Raw genomic sequence first — 24716 nt, forward strand, 5'->3', positions numbered from 1 at the left:
CCCTATCTCGCCTTTCTTCTAGGATGTATATGTTTAGATATTTAAGCCTTACCCCATGTGCGTTAGAACGAAGGCCACTAACCATTTTTGTAGCCACCATCTGGACTGACTGCATCCTGTTTATATCTTTTTGAAGGTGCAGACTTCAAAATTGTATACAATATTTCAAATGAGGTCTCCTAATAAAAAGATGTTGCCTTTATATCTCCTTTTAGTTTTTCCCGCTGCCCTTCTCCTTCCCCTAGATTTTCCCATCCAGCTATCCATTCCATGAGGTACTCCCCCCATTTTAAGAAAGCTAATTTTTCTGACATCTAGGACACTCGCTCTTGAATGAACCTTTCTCTCTTGCACCCTAATACTGAACCTCACCATCTGGTGATCGCTCTAGGTCCAGTATCGCCCCTTCCCATGTGGGTTCAGTTATCAGTTGGCAGAACAATTCTCCTGTACACACAACTTGCCTCTTGTCACAAACACCCTTTAATGAAATATAAACAAAAACCGGAAATAGGGTATAAATACCTTACTAGCTATATCAAATGTCCAGTGTTTACAAATTAGCTTTGGCTATGCCTTAGCCTAGTTCATATAGGGGTAGATTTTATAAAAGTACACCCGCGCGTACTTTTGTTCGCGCTCCAGGCGCAAACAAGAGTATGCTGGATTTTAATAGATACGCATGTAGCTGCGCGTATCCTTTAAAATCCGGGGTCGGCGCGTGCAAGGCTGTGCAAAATCGGCAGCCTGCCTCTGTACCCTCCGAGGCCGCTCCGATTTCAGAGCGGCCTCGGAGAGATCTTTCCTTCCACCCCCTGCACGTTCCCCTCCCTTCCTCTACGTAACCCACCCCCCCAGCCCTATCAAAACCCCCGCCACCTTTGAAGAGTTACGCCTGTCTGAGGCAGGCGTAACTTGATTGCGCCGGCTGCGCAATTCCCTGGCCCGGGAGCAGTTTCGGAGGCCTCGGCCATGCCCCCGGGCCGGAACCATGCCCATGGCCCCGCCCCCGGATGATGCACCGCCGCGACACGCTCCCGACACGCCCCCCAGGAAAGCCCCGGGACTTTTGCTCATCCCGGGGCTTGCGCGCGCAGCCAAGCCTATTCAACATAGGCTCTGCATGCACAGGGGGAACCTGGGGCAGGTTTTCGGGGGGTACACGCGTATCTTACGTGCGTACCCCTTTGAAAATCTGCCCCTTACTGTTTTTAATATATCGTCTCAAATATATTTTTCATTTTTGTTTTGTTTTTAAAATGCAAATAAAAATGTCAACCTTTAAAATAGTTCAAATAGCTTTTATGCTATATTTAAGTACCCTCTCTTAAATTTGTGTTCCAAAGGGCAAGAGAACACTTACCTTGAATTTTGAGTTTTGAAGAGAGCCAGCGGCTTTAGACAATGTTGATTCCTGCTGGTTTCTGCTTCTTACGCCTGACACTGCCATCATTTCGACAAAAATGTCTGCTTTGGGGGCTAGAGAGAGTGTTCTGTGAAGGTAGAATGGCGGCAATTTGAAGGAAGCAAGACCCTGTAACTGATTTCCCTACCTTTTATCCTGTTAGCTCCGACTCTCAAAACCCTGCTGACTAGCCTAGTTCTATGTTTTGGTTTTTTTTATTACTTACAGGCCATCCATAGCAGAAGTAAAGTTTCGCACCGGGGACATAAAAAATTACTCTCAGACTTCCTGCTACAGACTCTGCCCGCCCAATCCCCGCCAGGCTCCGCCCCTTTCTTGAACTTTTTGATTTGTGCGTGTACCAAGAGATCGGCGCATACTCGCGGGGTTTGTAAAATCCGCACCGGGCCGAATCATGCACGTATCTCCCGGCTTTGATGTGCATTGCACTTTTAAAATCCACTAGATATATTGCAGTTTTTAAAGTAGCACATGCTCATGAATGTGCGATTCTACGTGCATGCGCACATCTTTTATGCACACATCTTTTGAAAGTTCACCTTAAAGAGAATGCAAAACAGAAGACAGAGATGGAAATCTTGGGGAAATGATAGAGTAGAGTACAACAGTGTGTGATGGATAAAGTAAGGAAGCCAAACATAAAAAGGGGGAAAGTAACAGGGAACATGTGGGAAAAGAAATGGATGCTAAAAATGTATATTATCCTTCTGAGTAGAATGAGTGGGTTTATTTTAGACACCCGTGCGGCTGACTGCAGAGTCCTAGGATTTTGGGAGAATAGCTGACTTTTCCCACTTGAGAAGGGCATAGGCCTCTATGGAGTCCTTCAGCACGCTGCTAGGATGCCTGGAGTAGAAAGTTGTCAGAATGTGCCAAAAAAAAAAAAGATATAGGATGAGTAATGAGAGGTACAGGATTATTTAAGTGGCTCAAAATGTTGGTAGAATAGATCCTCAAATGTCTTACTGTTGTTATCCTAGTCATCATTTATATCCTCTGTAATTTGGAGTTTGTGTGTCTATATTTCAGATATACGAGATGCTTCAGGAGACTGGAGAATTGGACAACACGTACATCATCTACACTGCTGACCATGGCTACCATATAGGGCAGTTTGGGCTGGTGAAGGGGAAATCTATGCCGTACGACTTTGATATTCGAGTTCCTTTCTTTGTCCGTGGCCCAAATGTAGAGCCGGGCTCCATGTATGTTCTCTGAAGTACTACCATCTGTAAAATGTTTTCATAAGTTTATATGTCTAATGCACCTAGCCGCCCTTCCCCCAAAACAGGCTGCATCCCAGCATATTCTGACTTAAAACAACAAAAAGTTCTTTCTTTCTAGGGGTTTTAAATTAAACATGTACAGCACCTATGACCTTTGGAGAAAATGTGGATTCATCTGAAGCTTCATAAGCTCAGAACAAGTCAAACTGATACTTTTGCAAATTACAAAATGTTATAGTAATTTTCCACCTCTGCAATCTTTCTAGAGCAGAATATACACAGAGCTGGATTTGATGGCAAGGGCCAAAATGCTGACAGCAGCTGAACTCTCTTTGACACCACAGTAAGGAGGGACGCTCGCATCAAAACTATCCATTCCAAAAACATTAAAGCATAATTGCGGGCAATCTTGTTTTTGTTTTTTAGATAATTCATCTGGTTGTGAAAACAAAACATCACTTATACCAGTCTTTTTTTTTTTTTTGTTCCAATTTATTTAATTCCTGAGAAGATATTTGTGTTTAAGGTTCTTGAAAGCTGCTTTTATTTAGGTGCTCTCACTGTCAGGAATTGAAGTATATGTCAGGGCTGCTGTGCAGATTGTGGTCAAACTCCATTATATTCAAAGCATAAAAATAGCATGAAAACTTCAAAATCTGACTCAGGGAGGTGAGGGGAAACTTTTGTTTTTTTAAGTCAGACATGTGAGCATTATAAAAATGCATCCCTTCTATTTCAAGGTGTAGCCCTGACTAGCGGTGTATAAGAGCTCATTTGGAAGGGCTTGGGCCATGTTCTTCCAGATGTTTTCCTGAATGGGGAAAAGGTAAATTCTTCTAAGGTCATATACTTTTGTTACATGTCTTCTGCTAAAGTCCCAGTAATAAAAAAAAAAACAAAAAAACAAAACAAAACAAAAAACCAAAAAGACAACACCAACTTGGGGTTGTTGGAAAAATAGATCCTTTTATTGGTTAATTCTCAGCAGGTACATTTTGGAATAGTGCATTTAACTACAGGAGTGAGTAGTCACTCCCTGGCAGTAGGCATTCTTACACTGAGATCGTCCCTGGGGGCCTCTCAGGATGGTACCTGCAAACTGGATGCAGACTCCTTCCCACTAGGAAACTGGAAATTCCACCTGATACACTTCAGAAGAGTCTCTGTTGAAAGATTCTTCCCACAGCAATACTGCAAGTAGATTTCTCTCACTCCAACTCCAGTCAGAAATTCACTCCTGACAACGCTTAGGTAATCTCCCACAGAGTAGGAGGAGTATGGAGGTAATTTGTGCAATAAAATGAATCTTCAATGAAAAGTGACTCTATTTAAAAAAAAATCAATAATAAAATTCTTTGGAGTTGCCTATATGACGGTAGCATAGCCACGGGTGGGCCTGGGTGGGCTCAGGCCTACCCAATCAAGCTGCCCGACACCAAACGAGGCATGAAGAAATGGCCACCACAGACTAATTCATCGTAGTGCCTGAAGAAGTCATCCCGCTGGCTGAAGCAAGACCGCCATGGGAGTCTACACCTGTGGCGGCGAAGAAATTGTCCCACTGGCTGAAGTAAGGCCACCACGGGAGCCCATCTCCATGGTGACAAAAAAGGGGTTTGGCAGTGAGCCTGGGAGCCTGGGTGTGAGAATGAGGATGGGAGCCTGGATGTGTTTTTGAGAATGGGAGCCTGGATGTGTGTATGAGGATGGGAGCCTGGATGTGTGTATAAGAATGGGAGCCTGGATGTGTGTATGAGGATGGGAGCCTGGGTGTGAGAATGGGAGCCTGGATGTGTGTATGAGGATGGGAGCCTGGATGTGTGAGTGAGAGCTTGTGTATGTGGTAGAACATGTGAGTAAGAGCTTGTGTGTATAAGGGAATCTGTGGGAGAAAGCATGAGCGTGTGTGTGTGTGAGAGAGAAAGAGAGAGAGAAAGGAAAGAGAAGAAACAGCAGGAGAAGAGTGACCCTGGAGAAAGAAGTAGGAAAAGATTAACAAGGTGAAAGTGGAAAAAAGACAAGGATCAACTGATTAGAAAAATAGAGATCAGACAGCAAAGGTAAAAAAAAAAAAAATTATTTTGAGATTTTAGCAGTTGGAATATGCCATCTTTGGGTATATGCATTTCTTATAATTTTGTATTTTGCTCTTTAGCTTTCCACTTTTCAGAGTCTAGTTTCTCAGGCTTTCTATTTCGGTTTTGTTTTCATGTTTCTGTTTCTAATTTGTAGTCCCTTATTACTGTATTAGGTAAGGGTCGGTCTGCGTTCTGCTTGTGTGTGACTGAGGGGTAATAGAACTGCTGGTGTGTACTTCGTCTGTAGGGATTTATAGCAGTCTGGCTTGTTCTGTTATCCCAGTAGGTGGTGTATTAATGTTCTAGGGCCTGGTGTAGTATTTGCATTTCTTCTTTTTCATAAGGTTGCTGTTATTTGAGTCCTGAGAGTCAGTGCTGTAATATGCTATGGCAAGGTTCTAGGTGGTTTTTTTTTGTTTTGTTGTTTTTTTGCAGGGGTTTGTGTTACTTCACAAAATGTTTAGCAGAGGAAGGGTTTTTTTTGTTTGTTTTTGTTTTGGGTTTTTTTTTTTCTGAGATGACCCCAGAATTTGAATAACATTGTTTTCATGTTGGGTTGTAATGTGAACTGTCGTAGTTTTGCTCTGCACCCGTTCTATTTTATTGTAGTTATGGTGATCTCTGCCTTTCTGGAAAGAGAATTTGAGAAAGACTAAATTGATATTTGTTTTATGACATAATTGATTGGATCTGATGTTTGTGTTCTTTGCTTTTTACCTGATATTCCTGTTTATTTAATTAATTGCTATACATATAAATTATTACAGTGGTAAGGAATTTTTTATGTTGGTAAGTGCTTGAAATAATAGAGTTAAAATATTCTAAAGCGTTTCATTCTTGATGCATAAGGGCTGTTGTAGACTACTTAACCCATTGTAAGATGCATGCTAAGGCATTATTTCTCAATAAGAGTACAGCTAGTAGGTTTCAGACTTGTATACTTATAGCCCACCCTTTTTAACCTCTGGTCCACCCATAAACTCAGTTCTGGCTACGCCACTGATATGAGGTAGTTCTCTGACTGTTAAGATTATTACTCCTTTTTGTTTACTGGTTAAATATCACCTTTTTCATTGAAAAATATCACCTTTTTCATTGAAAAATTGGGATACCTTCAGAATTTGATGTCATTATATATTGCCCATTTTAGGGTCTACTGCTTTCAGCTTCTGCAGGATTTAAACTTTCTTTGCATTCCACTGAAGCTACTTTTTTGTTGAAAGACATGTTTGTTTTATTGTTTTAACTATTGAATGTATTTATAAATGTTATGAATTTTGTTTTTATTGTAATCTGCCTGATACGTATTCATTGATTATAGGCAGAATATAAACATTTTTAAAATAAATAAAAATAAATGTTAGCTAAAATATGCAGGGCCTTAAGCAGCATGCAAAGCAAAGGGTGGGAAGGTGATAGATCATTCTTTCTGGAACATAAAGAGCAAAGAAAAGGAAGGCTGGAGGAAGGAGCCTAAATGGCATGCCTTGGTCCTTTCAGCCCTGTATCAGGGTACCAAACACTTCTAAAATAACCCACACCGTAGAGTGCTCCACTGAACATGTCAGTCACCAGACTGCACTGACTTTTGTCCATAAGCCACGCACTACTGATGATCATTCACTTTTAGTTATCAAAATGAAATCTTTACATGTTGTCAGGAAACATTTCTTCATTGAGAGGGTGGTGGGTGCCTGGAATGCCCTTCCGGAAGAAGTGGTGAAGACTAAAACTGTGAAGGATTTCAAAGGGGCATGAGATAAACACTATGGATTCCTAAAAGGCTAGAGGATGGGAATAAAAAAAAAAAGCTAAACCGGCACGGAGTGGCAGGTACTACCCTTAAGAGAAACACAGGGGTAACCTGCATGGAGCAGCAGTGACTGCCTTGGGAAGCTTGCTGGTCAGACTGGATGGACCATTCTGTGATGATGTTGATCATCAGACTCTGCACAGACATCTTCTAAACCTCTAGCAGTTTCAAGATAAACACAAGAAAATATTTCTTTAGTCAGCGGGTCACTAAATTGTATAATTTGCTGCCACACAATATAGTCACAACAAACAGCATAGCAGGATTTAGGAAGGGTCTGGATGTGTTCCTAGAAGACAAGGACATAAACAGATATTAGAGACCAAGTGGGAGCTGGGTTGCCTCACAATTATATATCTACAGGGAGTGCTAAGATGAGCTCTGTTTTGGGTCCCTTGAGAGTTACCAATACCTCTGGGGCTACTGTCAAGAGACAGGATGCTGGGCTACTTAGATCATTGGCCCTACCTAGGTTGGCTCTTGTTATGTTCTTAAGGGTGCATTGGAAGGGAATGTGCAAGGGAGTGAACACAGTATCTGCTATGCATTTAGGCCCAGATACTTTTTATTTTTCTACAGAGTGTCTCAGATTGTGCTGAACATTGATCTTGCCCCAACCATCCTGGACATTGCTGGGCTTGAGACTCCTCCTGACATGGATGGCAAATCTGTCCTAAAACTGTTGGATATGGACAAGATAGGAAACAGGTCAGTCTTTCCCATCTTATTAATACTGTAGTTCTTTTTCTTTTTTCTTTTAGTTTTTGCAAACGCTTGCAATACAATATAATGAAAATTTGTATCTAGTACATGGAGCGCTCAAATCCAAAAATGCTCATGTTGTTTGTACCCTCGTTAATGTTGCGTAAGTGTCAAAACTAAGTACTTGAGCAGGCACAACAGAAAAATCATGATTCCATTTTTCCAATGGATCTCCTGCCTCAATCCTTTAATCAAACTTTAAAATAAAATTAGTGTTCCTCAATTTTTAAAGCTTTCTCAGAAATGGTCAGTTTGCTATTTTGTTTTAAATATTTTTTGGATCAGTTTTTCCAGGTCATTCATCAAAATGCATTATGGCATTAACGCCATAACCCATGCGTTGTTAATGCTAGTGCACATTTTTGGAAGGGGTGGGATCAGGGAAGAGTTTGGGTGGAATTTAAGAAAATGAGGGGCAATATCGCATCTTGTGATAGAATAACACATGCCATTTCTGGCCTTGGGAAAGGAGGAGGAGAGGGAGAGGGAGTGGAGTGGGGGGGTAGGGAGTAGAGAGAGGGCCTCTGGAGAGGCCCTCATAGTGTGCAACTATTTATATCTCTATAAATATCTCTATAGGAGATATAAATGTCACAGGTACCGACGGTCGGCCCCTGTGACATAGTGAGGGCAAAGGCGATCGGCGCCATTTTGAGTACTGGCATCGGACGGCCGGCGTGCAGGAGGTTGCTCCCGGACCCCCGCTGGACTTTTGGCAAGTCTTGTGGGGGTCAGGAGGCCCCCCCCAAGCTGGCCAAAAGTCCCTAGGGGTCCAATGGGGGTCCTGGAGCGACCTCCTGCACTCTGGCCGTCCGATGCCAGTATTCAAAATGGCGCCGATAGCCTTTGCCCCTATTATGTCACAGGGGCTACCGGTGCCATTGGTCAGCCCCTGTCATATGGTAAGTCTTGGGGGGTCAGGAGGGTGGGGGGTTGTAGTTAATTTTAATTTTAGCTGGGACAGGAATAGAAATCGCCGTATTAATGTATCGGGGAGCCATACGGCCGAATGCAACGTATCTGCTCCCCGACGAATCCAAATCATGAATGCAACGTATGGCGTCCCTCTGCACATCCCTATCATTTTCTCATCTCTCTCTCTCTCTCTTTCAGTAATTCCAAAATTTCCCTAAACACACCCCTTTTTCTTATCGCGGGCATTATCCATGCGTTAATGCATTTTAATGAATCCAGGGGTTGGTTTGTAACTTTGAATCTCTGTGCTTCTTTCCAAGCAGCATATCGCTCTTTAAGTCACTCCTCTCTACCATGGCAACAGCTAGATTATTTTCCTGGCTCTAGCAGGACTCTATGATGGTAACTTTAGAAAAGGCACACAGCCATGTATACACCTGTGTATGGACCTACAGCCAGATGTGCCTCAATTTTATATCATGTGTGCACATGTTCTAAAATAGCCCTGTCATGTGTATGTATGCTCCTAATTTTAAGCTTCTACGCATTCAGCAGCATAATGTCGGCTTTGAGCAGCACAAATGAGGGCATTTTACATCAGACGCATGTCCAGTCCATAACCAGTTTCACCAGTTCGTCCTTTAGTTTGTCCAGTCTACAGCTAGTTCCTCATTTTTTAGCCTGCACTTCCCCAGTCCCCTCAAGCACTAAAGAGATGGCTGGAAATTGTTTTATTCAGATTTACACCTCGTCCATAGCAGAAGTAACTTTGCGCTGCAGTATACCTGGGCACGCACATTGGTACATGCGTGTACATCTCTTGGGCACATCCCAGAATGCCTATGCCCCAACCACATTCCGCCCCTTTTTTTTCCCAATGCAAAATATTCGTGCGACGGCACTTGTGCACGTATATGAGCGGCTTATAAAATTCGGTGGACTCGCACGTGCGCTAGCTGCACGCCAGTCTTCTGATTTTGGGGCATATCTAGCTTTTAAAATTCACCTTTAAGGCTGCCTGCTCCCACCAACCTCCCAATCCCAAACTGCAGCAGCGCCAACATGCGCCTTGAGGTCATGGCTAGAGAAGGTATGTTGTAGGGACCCTACCAGAAGTCACACTCACTGCCCACCCAGGTTCTCCTGTTCAGCCGCCTGTGCTTCCAGTTTCGGAAAAGAGCTCATGCCTTGTACTAAGGAGGCAGTGCACAGAGTCAGTTTAATTTATTTGATTAATTGCATTTCTTCCGTAATATCAAGGAAATGTACAATATAAAATAAAAGGAATGACAGAATTAAAAATAAACTAAAATCAAATAGATATACATATACAGCAAAAACAATCAGCCAAGAAAACATTTTGAATTAGGAGGTCCATTATGCATCAAATGCTTTTGAGAAAGCATTTTGATGCATTTTGAGAAAGGAAAGGTTTTTAGACCGTTATTTTAGGGCCATTGTTGTCCTTCAAGAGAAGCAACATGGATACTGAGACAGAAGTGAGATGGGGCAGATGGAAGCTAGAGAGGGGTGAGAGGGAGGCTCAGAAGTGAGTTTGGGGGGGGGGGGGGGGAACAAGAGGGATGTGGGGAGTGGACCAAATGAGGAGGAGATGGAGAATAAGAGAGGATTAAATGACAATGAGGAGGAGATGGGAGCAGAAAGGGAAGATGGAGGTTAAAGGTATGATTGTGCGAATTTTAAAATATGTTTTTATTATTACAAATGGGGTGAATTTTCATAGCACACATGTAAAATTATCATATGCACACGTAAGTAGCCTGTATTTGCTTAAGGCCTGATTTTAAAAAGTATTTGCATGCTTAGTATTGGGGTTTATTCGCATAAATGCACTTTACTCAGGGTAAATGGCTTTTGAAAATTGCTATGATAGTATGTTACATTTATGTACTTAACTCCTTTGAAAATTACACTCCTGGTTCTTTAGCCTGAATTCCTCCCAGTTTACCCAGAGCTCCCACCCATTCAGTACTACACAATAGTCGTGTTTAATATTTCTTACACCAGATAATTAGCAGTAAAAATCACAAGTAAGAGGGAAAATGTTCCCTGCCTGGGAATACCCCTAGACCACCCCTTGTATACATGCATATATGTGAGCATGAACGTGAAAATAGGTGCATATTTTGGACTTTAATAAAATATGGAATATAAGAGTAGAGGCTCCTTACACACGTGTATTCTAAATTTTGTAGCTGCAGCTTTTAAGTTTTGTGTTTTTCTGTTTCCCTCATTTTATCCAAGTCTCCCTTTTCAAAATTGAATACTGGAGCAGCAGATTTACTTAGAAGTCAATATTCAGCCACAGAGTGGCTCGTTAAGTTAGCCGGGTATAGCTATCCGGATATTCAGTGGCACGGCTGCACCGCTGAATATCCCCAAATGAGGATGGCTGAGCAGTATCTTGTGGGCCGGAGCAGTATGCCTGCCGACTCCAGCCTTTTTCATGCACTAATTTTATTCACACAGCAAAACAATATTCACACTAAACTGCCTACCTTTTGCAGTACATTTCCACTCTTGTCTTCCCAGAGAGGGAGACAGGGTGCCTCTCAGTCCTAGCTAAGTTCCCCCTAAGGTCCGGCTCACACAGCTCCTACCCAACCGGGTCCTGCCCATAGAGCATTCTCCCTCTAGGGCATCTAGCCTGGTCCTGCCCAGATTTACAGGGGGAAACAAGGGGCACTCTCTCACATACTCCCTCCTGTCCCTCAGCTTGGGCCAGTTAGGCCAAGCATCCTCACTCCCCCTGGATTGTAGGGAAATGCTTCACAGCACCACTCCCTCTCGTCTGGCATCCTTCCCGTGGGCCTGGGGTTCTAGGATCAAGTTCAGCCCCTGCTACTAGGGCTACCCCAGACAGTACTGCGACCAGCATCCATAGTGCTCCTTCCTCAGTGTCCAGCCATAGTCTTTTAATTAAATACCTCTGGGGGTCTGAGTTCCAGTTCCCCCCCAGTAGGTCTTTTGTGGCTTCTCTTGGGTGCTGCTGTTGTGGTTTTTCTTCTTGCTGTCTCACAATTTGTCTTTTCCTAGAAAATCTTTGCTCTTTCCAGACTGGAGCTCTTTCACCGAGGGATCGTGGAACTGATTCTCAGCAGACATAATCTCACAACTAGCAAGCTTTTTGTCTTGTTCTAGCCTGGCTACCTCCATTGTCGGGCTTCTCTGCGAATCTTGTTCTGTGCCCACACTCTTCAGTGGCATCTCTGGTGGCTGAAGTTTCTTTTTCAGGGCCCTTTATAAATGCCTTGTGGTGTTTCCTGCAACGTTCACTTTTCATGGTGCCTTAGGATGTTGGTGTCATTCGGTGCCACTTTGCTTCTCGTGCTGCCTTCAGAGGTTCATGCCACTGTTGTTGGTGCCCTTTTTTGGGGGTGTTCTTCCCGCTCTTATTGCTTCTTTGTTCCTCTGACTGTGCCATGGAGAACTTCTGCTACTGCTGGTACCCTTTTGCCCTTTTATGGTGCCTTAGGCTATTCAGTCCACTCTTGGTGCCAATTTAACACACAGTAGTCTTGAAGCGTTGGCATGCCTTCACCCTTCTGATGATGTCTGTCCACCAGTTTTATTAGAATTGATGAGAGAACCCCAATTTTGAAACCCAAAATAGACTGCAGCGCCTCCCCCATAGACTTTAATGGTATAAAAATATATTTTTTTTCCATTTTAACCTAATGATCCGACTAGAAGTGCCCTATGAAATGAATGAACAAACCAAAATAAAAATCTTTCCTCTGCACACCCGTAATGATTATTGCATATCTATTCCATAAAGACAACTTACTGGAAGGGACAAAACATTATGGTAATTGAATGTGGATGGGTGGGAGGGATATTGTTGAAGAATACGCTGGGTTCCATGAAATTACTGATGGCTTTGAATTCCTTCACCATTTGAAATGGCACGTTTATAAAATTATAGCCTCATCATTTATTAGGAAAGAGATCTTACATTTTCTTGAGGATGAGTACTTCACCATTCAAAATAGTTGACAACTATAATTGTTATTTTGATTGTAGGTTTCGAATAAACAAGAAAACCAGATTATGGCGTGACACATTCCTTGTGGAAAGAGGGTAATTATAAAATCAACTTTACAGTTTTTTGTTCAGATTCCAGGAGATTCGACTATACGAAAGATGTCACAGAGTAGCTTTTATTGTTGTAAAACAGTATTTAGAAAGGGGTGCCTTGGTTGGGCAGATCATATTATTTTGAAATATAATCCAACTTAGTACGTGGTCAGTCCTGATTTTTCTGCCTCTTTTTTTATAAAGTGGCTAGTTTAATGGTATTTACCAAAAACTTGTGTGTTTATAAACAGAAAAATTCATTCATAGCCTAGATATTTGATAAGTTGGATTTTAACTACAATACAAAGACACACAAACTACAACCTTTACCAACACTACAAATCAAAAGATAATGAACAAAACATATATCTGGAAATCAAATTACTTCAATTACCTTATAAGTGGTATCAGAATAATTATGTGCTTTAAGATATGTCTGTCTTTTGCCCACAATGTGCTATAGGTATTCTCATCCATAAGCCTGTAAATAAAATTGTTTACACTCAAAAAGTGTAAAAATACGAAGATAGAACACTTTTTGAAAGTTAAACAATTTTATGTACAGGCTTTTGAATGAGAATGTCTCTGTCCCATTGTGGGCAGTGGGCAGCAGATTTATCTGAAAGCACCTAATTATTCTGATACCTCTTATAAGGTGATTTGAAGTAATTTGATTTCCAGATATATGTTTTACCTTTTAGCTTTTGATAAATTGGGGTTTGCCACATGCACAGTCATGGAGTATTCATTTCTTATCAGTTAGCAACAGATTTTTTTGATTAGTAGGACTCAGCATAATCATGTTTCAGAATGTGCAAAATTTAATGGGACTCTATGGAGGATTATTTGAGGAAAAGTCATGGAGAAAATGCATATAAAAATCATCTCATCTTTGAGAAATATTTATGTGAGATATATTTTCTTTTATCAGAGATCAGAAATGTTATTTTCTATAGAAGCATAGAGGTTTTCTAAAACTATCTTAAACTGTCCTCTTGAAGCCCTGAATGTAAATCAGATTTGATCAATCTTCATTTACATGCAAACACAGGTAGAGGAACCTCTTTAGCAGGAAAAATTAGACTTTTGTCTAGTCTTGTGTTAGTATATTCTTAAGCAGCATGCACATTTATTTATTTATTTATTTATTTATTTAAGAATATTTTGATACCGGTATTAGTCGAAACATCATATCGGTTTACAGCGGAACTATAGAGTGTAAATACAATAAACAGGGGATAGGGGAGGGGGGTACAAGAACCGATAGGAGTAGCATAGAAAGAGCAGTAACAAATGCAAGAGCAGCTTGAAGCAAGCTGCTTCAAGCTGTTTTTGTAACAATGTGTACATGTAGATACACATTGTTACAAAAACTGGTTCTGAAAATAGGATATTATCAGCTTTTTACTTTTCTTAAATCCCCCAAAAAATATGTGGATAAAAGCTAATGAAAGAATGAATATCAATCGAATATGTTTAAGAAATGCACTGCTGGTAAAATGAATGCATGTTTAGTTGCAGTAAACAGGGACATCTTGATGTAGAAGTTCAAACATACTGATTTCTCCAATATTCTGTTCCTTAATCAGTTAATGCAATAAAAGTCAGGATAAATCAGGGCTATTATATTTTATTTAAAAAAAAAAAAAGAAAGAAATGGTGATTAAAATGCAGTATTTTGAAGAGACTCATAAAGCAAGACACTATAAGGAATTACCTCTTCGTCGGTTTTTTACAAACGTGCTTCTTTGTTCATCCCAGTGTGTAAATTGGGCTCAAGTTGTCTCTACAAAACAGCATTTTAAACACATTAATGCAGAAATGGGGACCGTTTTAATACAGATGCAGACACTTCCTGTGCACAAGCCAATGAATGCCTTTACAATCAATAAAACATTACGAGCTGCCTCATGAGCAAAACTTTTACCTAACTTGAATTTTGAAAGTCTTTCCTTGGCCACTGCAGTTTGTACTCCACCTGTCACAATGTTGCCGTAGTGAAATTGAAGAAGAGAGAAAAATGATTAGAAACATATCCCAAGTAATTCCTAATGTTTGGTGGCTTTGTTGCTTTCTCAACGTTGACAGGAAACTGTTATCACTCCCAGCATGACTTAATACACTGAGGAAATAACCGTGGATGTCACCAGGCAACTAAAAATGTTCAGTTTTCGTGGCTCTTCATTTTGCACTGGTGTCTTAGTCTCAGGTGTATTGCCTAGAAGTAAATATAAATATATCCCCATTAATGACAGTTGTATTATGGACCAGGAATCTCACTAAAATATAAACATTCATTCAGACAAGCAATGGAATGTCTTCTTCAGGAACACGACTACTGTGTTGCCTATCTACTCCTTTACTGCAACTACTGTTGTCAAATTCTCCCAGTCAAATTTAATTTTTAATAGTTTCTTTCGAAATGGATCAAGCTGGTAAATGCTGGTAAACATAAGTGAGAGAGGCAAGGCACGGACTTGAACCAGGCATGGTGTGGACAGGCACTGTGCAGGCTTCCCCACATAAATCTGCTATAATACTGTTCTTTCAGACGTGGCCTACAATACCCCTACTGTTCCAGTCCTTTGGGGACCATCCTGAGCAGCGACTGCCAACAGAGTTTCATGACATAACCCTTATTATCTTCCCCTAGCACTTGACTTAACTTGTTGGTCTGTTCTATGTCCAGACTCCAAGGTGGAATTTCTAAAGTCTGCCCCTTCATACCTTATACAAATAAGTAATGTATCAAATACTTGTCAGGTTGAAATGCATCACAGGATACCATTGGCTCCCAACAGTGCTAAATAATGTTTTGTGATGCTGACAGATGCCCATTAAAACTAGACTGAAACCACCAGGGTCAAGGGACATGTGACCTAACCTGGCGTTTTGAGCTTAAGTCTCTCGTAGTGAAAGGCGAATGCTTCAGTTCATTGTGTTGTTTGGCTCACACATGCAGATTTATCACAGGTGAATAAATCTTGCAGTTTCACACTTTTGACTGAAACCACAGTTACTGAGTTCATATTTCTGCTTCATAAAAGTATAGGTTCTCCATAAAATGCTTTAATTTTATTCCTTTCAAAGAAAATTCCTACGGAAGAAGGAGGAAGCCAGCAAAAATACCCAACAGTCTAATCACTTACCAAAATACGAGAGGGTAAAAGAGTTATGCCAGCAAGCAAGGTACCAGACCGCCTGTGAACAACCGGGACAGGTGAGCAGCCAACGCCACGTCATGTACAGAATAGCGCACAAACAGTCATATCTGAAACAGGGAGCTCCTGGGTCTTGCAGAACTTTTTCTCCTATGTCTTTCTGAAGGAAGGTGTACATGAGGGCACTTGAACTGTACAAAGTCCTTTTCAGAAGCTCACCTGGACTGACAATGCTTCCCCTCATGCTCTTCAACCTGAAGAAGCCCTCCAGTACAACTGGAATGCTGCACTTTCCCATAGTTTACTCCCCCGTGAATGCCTGTCTAACAGATGTTCAACCACAATCTTCAAGATTCCTAGTGAATACTGACCAGGTAAACTGGCCTTCAATGAGTCGCCTTTAAAGAAGAATATGCCAATTTTCATGATTTAGGTTATCTTGAGAACCAGATCAGTTTGGGCCCTTAAGATTCTCATATCCAGCACAATCTGATCCTCCCCCCCCCCTTCCTTCCTTGTCCCACCCGCCTTCCAGCTGGACCCCAGCAATCCATCTCCCCAGCCCCCCAGTACATTCTGAACCTCCATTCCCTAGCTCTATCCCAGCAGTCCCTTCCCCCTCTACAATACAGTGCCAGCACACTGACCACCCCCCCAAGCTCAGTCCCTCCCTCACTGATCCACTGCCCCAGCCCAATCCTAGCATTCCTTTCTCCTCTGCTCAGCCTGTGTGTGTGAGCGAGAGCAAACCATGGCTCATGTATGTCTCCACATTCCAGCTGCAAAGGGGCATCCTGGGGCCAGGCCCTCTAATCTTTCCAAGTTGTTTTGGTGATATAGTCTCAGGTGAAGCAGTGAGTGTGACAGACTTACTGTTCCCCTCTCGCCCAGGCTAAGATGAGCATGGATTTAAGGCAATATCTCAGCACTTGAGCTGAAGAGCTCTGACCAGCTGCTAGTAGAATATGGACCAGCTGAGAAGCTTTGAGGAAGGCGTGCAGGGGTGCATCTCAAGCCTCTGAGTAATGTCTGCCTCTGATTTTGCAGTGTCAGATGGATGCTGTGGCCTGGGGCTTGCACTTAACCAGCTATATACTCTGCCTCCAAGGAAACAGAAGAATGAGCATATGGGCTGGTGCCACCAGCCCCCTGCTTCACTCTTCTAGCAAGCAAGTTCTGCTGTAGCCAGGACTGGCAAGTTGTGCAGGGGTAAAACATTTGTATAGTTTTGTGTGTGACCTTTAAAACACTCTATGCATGTGCGTTTACATCCACCTTTTTATTTTTTAAATGTTTTGGAAATAACTTTAATTTAGAACATTTTTAACTGAAGCTCTGATTTTATAATTATCATATTTAGGCCTGATTCCTCTTTTTCCATAGACAGAGACTGAGAGAAGAACCTTGGTGACTCAGGCCCTTAATCCTAAATTGCAGAATTTCTATGTACAAGAATAACCAAAGTTGACATAGATACATTTTCCTTCGAAATACACATTTTAGTGACTGAAAATAAATACATTAGACATAGCTGTTGAATCAGAAAAATAGCAAAAGTTTGGCAGCATTGCTTTAAAGTATATGTGCAGAAGTGAGAAGTCTATGGGCACTTTTTACCCACAAACCTTTTTTTTTTACTTTTAAAAGGGAAACATTTTCAGTTTTGAAAACTGGGTTGGAAAAAGCATGTGCACGGTCTTGCACCTGCACCAGTGAAATTACACACTTATGCCTCTGCTAGGTACATGCTAACCCGTCCCTCTTCCCCCTCCAGGAACGCCTATTTTTGTGTATGCTGGCCCTATCTGTTTACTTTTACACAGAGAGTGCAGGCAGTTTTGAAAGAGCCAATTTTTACATATAAAACACTGTTTTACCCCTGGCAATGTCTTTGAAAACTGTTTCCTGTATGACAAATGTTTCCTTAGATATGTCTATTTTTTTAAATATAAATAATAGAGTAGATGTACTAGTGAATGTGATTAGTGACGCCTATCAAAGGACTATCGTTGGCTCTGTTCAATGAGAAACTCTGTTTTCATAAAATAATTTAAGAAGGGACTCCATGCATCCCCTTCCAGCACATCATTGCTAGAATAAAAATGAAGATTATTTTTTTCCTGAATAGTTTTCTTCTTCCATATTTTAAGACCATCAGAGTAGGTTATTTACAGGTATTCTAGAGACAGCTGTTGAGACCTCCACTATCCAGTTGGTCCCTAGTTAGATCCTCAGGCTAGGAATTTTGTAGTTTGAAGACCGTCCCTGCAGGCACCTTCGCAGAGGCTTTTCTGGATTGGTCAGCAGTGTACTATAAAAGCAGGATGTGAACAAGGAGAAGTGTGGCATTTTAGTTGGAGTTTCAAGGAAGCTGTAGGTTTTTACTAGTGATCCCTATTTTGGGGCCCCATAGCCTGATACAGGGGAAGAGGGATTTTTTTTGTTTTTGGAGTGTTGAGTTGGAGGAGTAGTATGTTGGCTAGTGCCTATTTTAGGCTTCACAGCCTGATCCAAGGGAAGAGACTCTGCCTGGTGCAGGTACCCCATGGTCTGGAAGGTGATTGTCTTGGAGGAGTGAAGAAGATTTTGAAAGAAGATGAGAAGAGATGTTTGGCTTTTTTGTTAAATATTTGCTTTTTGGAATCCTGCTCCTGCCTAAGGAGGATTGTCTTCCCTGCCTTGGGAGATCAAGAAGGTACTGTGATTCTCTCCACACAACTAAGAGGGGACAGCAGTGATCTGACAGTCAACACCATAGAAGAAATTATTTTTGCAGAGTTTTGTTCCAGTTGTGTTGGGAGGTGTTTTTGCCACCAGTCGGGTTTACTAAGGATGGAGAGATTTTTCAATTTGAACACCTATTTGACATTTTCTACCACCCAAAGTCCCAGCTTTTACCATTAGAGAAAGAGATCCCAGCCCTAGTAGAAGCCCACTCTCTTGTCACTCAACAGTTTTGGGTCTTTTCCTAGTATTTGCCATCCTAAGGAACTAATAGAACTGAGAAAGAGGCACTTCTGGACTGCATTGTTGTGTGAAGATTATCTGGAGAATTTATGTTGTGAATTGGACTTTAAGTATTTTTGGTTGCAGTAAGATTTTGTTGAACACTTCACCAGAGCATCCAGTAATTTTCTTCGGTGTCAAGGGTGTCATCAAGAAAGGACATACCAATCATTTATTTATTTATTTATTTAACACTTTTATATACCGATATTAATGTAAGAAATTACATATCACTTCGGTTTACAGTATAACAATAACTAGCATGTAAGAATGCTTTTACATTTAACAAGGATAAAATAACTTGGAGCAATGGAACAGGGATCAAAGCAACAATTAAATAATAGGGTCTTTCGTGGTGCCAGAAATTAGCTGGCTAAAGATCTGAGAGCATATTGAAATAACTTAGGGTAAGGGTTAAGGAGCAAAATAGGATAGATCATCTGCAAGGTTGGGGTGCTAACCTAAGAGCTAGACTGTTGGTATGAAGGGAAATGTACTAAGAAAATCCCCTGCGTAAATGAAAGGCTTGGTCGAACAGCCAAGTTTTGAGTCTCTTTTTGAAGGTAATGTGGCATTGTTCTTGCCGGAGTTCTGGTGGAAGAGAGTTCCATTGCGCAGGGCCTGAAGTGGACAGAGCTCGTTTACTTAACGAAGTTTTAATGGGTGGTACTGTGTATCCAGAGCATTTAAGGGAAGTGAGAGACTGTGTGGGTCCCCCACCCCATGAGCCTAGGAACCCAGAGGTTTATCCTCTTCCCAACCAGAATGAGCCCTGGCATCCCAGTGGCCTGCTATGGATTGTTTCGGTGCAAACTGAGAGGAGACAGCTGGGAGTTGTGCCCCCTACATTCTGGGAAGTCCATGAAGAGGTGTTACATAAACAAGAAATTGTCCAATTTAATATATCTGTCTAGATGTCTCATTCATATTGATGTTTGATTATTAGAGTGCATAGAAAACATTTTTTGAACATACAAAGTTGCCTTACTGGGTCAGACTGATGGTCCATCAAGCCCAGTATCCTGTTTCCAACAGTGGCTAATCCAGGTTACAAGTATCTAAATATTAAATAGATTCCATGTTTCTGATGCTGGTAATAAACAGCTGGGAAAGGTGTTCCAGCACCCTGACATGCATAACTCCACATTTTTCTCAGCTGGCATGTGTACGTTACGCATACCACTCTACTACAGCTCCCCAGGGTGAGTTTTCGAGAGGTGGTGTTACAGACATATTCAGAGGTATCCATTGTAAAATTGACATCATTAAAGAATTTTTGACCTTATTAGTGATGAAAGGGAGTTGATTTTTACAATGCAGCTAGCAGAAACTGCAGTGTACAAATCAACTCCTCTTTTTAGAATTTTTATCACTTATAACCTTGTAAAATAAGTACTTTGCATTATTTTTAGAAGAGGAAATAGTTCCCGAACTTAAGTAATCTTGAATCTAAGCAATTTCTAAATGATCCTTCCCTATATCTTGCATTTTTTTAATACTCATATGAAGGAGTATATGTTAGACCCTCCTTAAAAACACAGGGCCAACCATTTAACCTGGTCTACCTTATGCCACAGACAGGAAGGGAATTCTGTTCTGAGGGCATTCTTCTAAGAAAGGGATAAGAAGTTAGGCCCAGGAAGAACACAGGCCCCAGGGAAGAGAAGAGAGCCTAGGAAAGGCTAATACTGTTCAACTGTGAGTTATATTGCTATCTTTATTTTGTGAACTGTGAAAGTAAGCAGAGATGTTTGTTTGCTTTCTTGTTATTATTAAAGAAATTTATGAGAGAACAGCCAGAGTCTAACCCAAGCCTGTTCTCCTGCTAGTTCATGACTACTCATGGTTCCACATATGTTCTCAGTTAGGGGATTTCTGCACTAAACTTGGCACAGACAGAGAACCATGCTAAAAAGAGAGAAAAAATTGATTTTTTTTTCACTTTTCCTGGGATTTCTCTGCAGAGGCAGCTGAGAGATTGAGTCAAGGCAGGCTAAGGAGGCTACCCTCCTTAGCCTGCCTTGCATAGCCCTGCAAAGAAAAAAGCTTTTGTGGCAACTAGAGCCAGTTAACTAACTGCAGGCCTCACAGAATGGCAGCAGCAGCAGCTCCAGAAATGAGTTCAAACTCTATGCGAACATTACAGCCAGCAGCTGGGAATGTTGAACCTGCAGCAGGAGGCACTGACACAGATGGCCCAAACAATCAAGCTGCCATAACACAGACAACTCCAGTGCCACCAATGTTATTTAAAATGAAGTCTGGAAGACCTCTGTGTTTTCTTAGAAAGAACTGCCTGCATGACTAGATGACAGAAGCTAACTGAACCATATACCTGCGAAATCTGCATACTGCAAAAGCCAAGTTGCCTTTCAGGCTGATAATCCACATGGGACAGCCAGCTATTTGGATGTCAAAACTGCCATCCTGGAAAGAGAAGGCTAAGCAATGGAAACATAATGGCAGCAATTTCAGATAAGTGTTCTTCAATCCAAGGAAACTCCACTGAGCCTTTTCCATCAGCTAAAAGATGCCAGATGAAAGTGGCTACAATCAGAGTTGAAGACAGGCCTTGAATTAACCAATTACATCCTCCTAGAGCAATTCCTGGATGAGCTGGATTTGCCCAAGCAAAATTGGGTATGTCAGTACCTAGGGCTCACCCTGGAGAAAGCATTGGAAGGCTGAGTTGATATAAGAATTAGTGTAGAAGCTAGAAAGATAACCTGTCCAGGCTCCCTGGTGTGGCAGTAAGTATGCAGGTCTCCAGCAATGGTCCTCAGAGCAGTCCCAGGCTTCCCAACTTATTTCAATTGTGGAAAGAAAGCTATTTGGTCAGAGGTTGTCAATACTGAGTTAGCCAAACTCTGGAAGGGGGAGAGCAATCAAACAAATAAAAGGAATGATGAACCCTTTGTAGGACATGTTGAAATCAAAACAGAGCAAATCACTCGGGCATACTCCCTTTGTGAAGCAAGAGAGCATAAGAACATAAGAAAATGCCATACTGGGTCAGACCAAGGGTCCATCAAGCCCAGCATCCTGTTTCCAACAGTGGCCAATCCAGGCCATAAGAACCTGGCAAGTACCCAAAAACTAAGTCTATTCCATGTAACCATTGCTAATGCCAGTGGCTATTCTCTAAGTGAACTTAATAGCAGGTAATGGACTTCTCCTCCAAGAACTTATCCAATCCTTTTTTAAACACAGCTATACTAACTGCACTAACCACATTCTCTGGCAACAAATTCCAGAGTTTAACTGTGCGTTGAGTAAAAAAGAACTTTCTCCGATTAGTTTTAAATGTGCCCCATGCTAACTTCATGGAGTGCCCCCTAGTCTTTCTACTATCTGAAAGAGTAAATAACCGATTCACATCTACCCGTTCTAGACCTCTCATGATTTTAAACACCTCTATCATATCCCCCCTCAGTCGTCACTTCTCCAAGCTGAAAAGTCCTAACCTCTTTAGTCTTTCCTCATAGGGGAGTTGTTCCATTCCCCTTATCATTTTGGTAACCCTTCTCTGTACCTTCTCCATCGCAATTATATCTTTTTTGAGATGCGGCGACCAGAATTGTACACAGTATTCAAGGTGCGGTCTCACCATGGAGCGATACAGAGGCATTATGACATTTTCCGTTTTATTCACCATTCTTTTTCTAATAATTCCCAACATTCTGTTTGCTTTTTTGACTGCCGCAGCACACTACACCGTCGATTTCAATGTGTTATCCACTATGACACCTAGATCTCTTTCTTGGGTTGTAGCACCTAATATCGAACCCAACATTGTGTAATTATAGCATGGGTTATTTTTCCCTATATGCATCACCTTGCACTTATCCACATTAAATTTCATCTGCCATTTGGATGCCCAATTTTCCAGTCTCACAAGGTCTTCCTGCAATTTATCACAATCTGCTTGTGATTTAACTATTCTGAACAATTTTGTGTCATCTGCAAATTTGATTCTCACTCGTCGTATTTCTTTCCAGATCATTTATAAATATATTGAACAGTAAGGGTCCCAATACAGATCCCTGAGGCACTCCACTGTCCACTCCCTTCCACTGAGAAAATTGCCTATTTAATCCTACTCTGTTTCCTGTCTTTTAGCCAGTTTGCAATAGAGATGTGAATCGTGTCCTCGATCGTCTTAACGATCGATTTTGGCTGGGAGGGGGAGGGAATCGTATTGTTGCCATTTGGGTGTTTAAAATATCGTGAAAATCGTTAAAATCGTGAGCCGGCACACTAAAACCCCCTAAAACCCACCCCCGACCCTTTAAATTAAATCCCCCACCCTCCCGAACCCCCCCCCCCCAAATGCCTTAAATTACCTGGGGGTCCAGCGGCGGTCCGGAACGGGCTCCTGCAATTGAATTGTGTTGTCTTCAGCCGGCGCCATTTTGCAAAATGGCGGCCACAAAATGGCGGCGGCCATAGACCAACACGATTCGACTGCAGGAGGTCGTTCCGGACCCCCGCTGGACTTTTGGCAAGTCTTGTGGGGGTCAGGAGGCCCCCCCAAGCTGGCCAAAAGTCCCTGGGGGTCCAGCGGGGGTCCGGGAGCGATCTCCTGCCGCGAATCGTTTTCCGTACGGAAAATGGCGCCGGCCATACGCGTATGGCCGGCGCCAGTCACTTTACCAACCAGTCTCTCTCTCATGCATGCACACACACACACAGGCTTCCCACTCCCATGCTCTCTCTCTCATAATCAGGCTTTTCACTCCCATGCTTTCTTTCACACACACACACTCCCCCCCCCCCCACCCCACAACACCAGGCTTCTTACACCCATGCTTTCTCACATACCCAGATTTCTTCACTTCCATGCCTTTTCTCTCTCTCACACACACAAATCAGTCACCTCCCTGACTAATGTCTCACACTCACATACACATCAGTCATCCCCTGAGCAGTCACTTTCATTGTCTCTCACATATACATACACATCAGTTTCTCTCAATCACACACATGCTCTCAATCACACACCAGCTGGCTAGCTGCTTCTCTCTCTTTCTCTCACTCACTTCCTCTCCCCCACCCCCAGCACAAATGGTAGCTGCTGCAGCAGCCTCCTCCTCCAGCCCCAGCAGGCCAAGAAAGAAGAATCCCACCAGCTGTGGGAAGCTCATGCTGCTGTCTCCTTTCCCGATTACCTGCTGCTTCGATTGCTTGGGGACCAATGCTGCTGCTGCCGCTGCTATTTTTCCACGCTGCACGGCTCTTTCTTCTTCCCGAGCACCGTGTATCACTTCCTGTTCTGGGTCACGGGGTGGGAGGGGGGGCAAGCACGGGAAGAAGAAAAGGCCAGCCGTAGGTGCCACTCTTCTTCTACCACTGCTGCCGTTCCCACTGGGCTTGAACGTACTGATAGCCCGGTGGCAACGGCAGCAGGGAAGGAAGAGCAGCGGGAGAGACCGGGAGCTCGCAAGACACCTGCCGGTGCTTGGCGACACACTGTGTCGCGACACACGGGTTGAGAAGCGCTGATCTAACCCACCATCTATCTTAAGAAAACATATTTTTGCCTCTTTCCTTATCACGCAGAGTATAAAAGAAGCAGGAAACTAAAGATAATAGACAATAAAAGTGAAAGGTCAGTTGGAAAGAGGAAACCAGGACTTCTGCTAGAAGACTGTCATCATAAAGTCAAAAATCAAAAGAATTATGCTGATAAATCCAGTTTTTAACTTGTTTTCGAACCCATCTGGAAATTAAATTTGTTTAACTTGTACAAAAGTAAAACTGTCAGTCCTCCTGAAGCTCAAACACTAGTCCATTGTACAGTCCTGTGCATGTGTGTCCAAAATAAAGGAGATATGTTCGTATGTATGTATGTATGTATTTATTTGTTTATTTAAACAGTCCTTGAATCCTGCAAGTCCTCAATCTATTCAGTGTGAGTCACATTACAATACACACATAAAATCACATAAACATACACACACACATTCTGGATACTGTATCTTAAGAGTCTATACAGCAAAAAGAGAGGAAAAAGGATACAAAGCCCATATATTGAAAATTCTATATAGTAAGCAACTTATATGCTAGCAGATGACAATATCATCAATGATTGCCTCAAAGTTTCACTCTGCAGCCTCTCGCCACTCAATGGGCCGCAAGCTGTAATCGGTCACTGAAGCATTTTGTTATTTGTAATCATTTATTGTCATCATGCTGCAAAGTCATTACTTTAATTGCTTTATTTTAATGTAT

At 42.1% G+C, this 24716-nt stretch overlaps 1 protein-coding gene across 6 annotated transcripts in view; it reads left to right on the forward strand.

The window, feature by feature from the left end:
* SULF1 (sulfatase 1) overlaps positions 1–24716 on the forward strand; it is a 369532-nt gene that overhangs the window by 273106 nt on the left and 71710 nt on the right. For all 6 annotated transcript variants that reach the window (XR_003854840.1, XM_029591438.1, XM_029591444.1 and 3 more), the window contains 4 exons: positions 2456–2631; positions 7123–7251; positions 12265–12321; positions 15409–15538. Coding sequence is in view for 5 of the 6 variants with exons in the window: in XM_029591438.1 (XP_029447298.1) it covers positions 2456–2631; positions 7123–7251; positions 12265–12321; positions 15409–15538 (492 nt within the window). In the remaining variant the exon portion in view is untranslated. The remainder of the gene's footprint in view (positions 1–2455; positions 2632–7122; positions 7252–12264; positions 12322–15408; positions 15539–24716) is intronic.

Source organism: Rhinatrema bivittatum, chromosome 2 (assembly GCF_901001135.1).
Source record: "Rhinatrema bivittatum chromosome 2, aRhiBiv1.1, whole genome shotgun sequence".
Taxonomy (NCBI): domain Eukaryota; kingdom Metazoa; phylum Chordata; class Amphibia; order Gymnophiona; family Rhinatrematidae; genus Rhinatrema; species Rhinatrema bivittatum.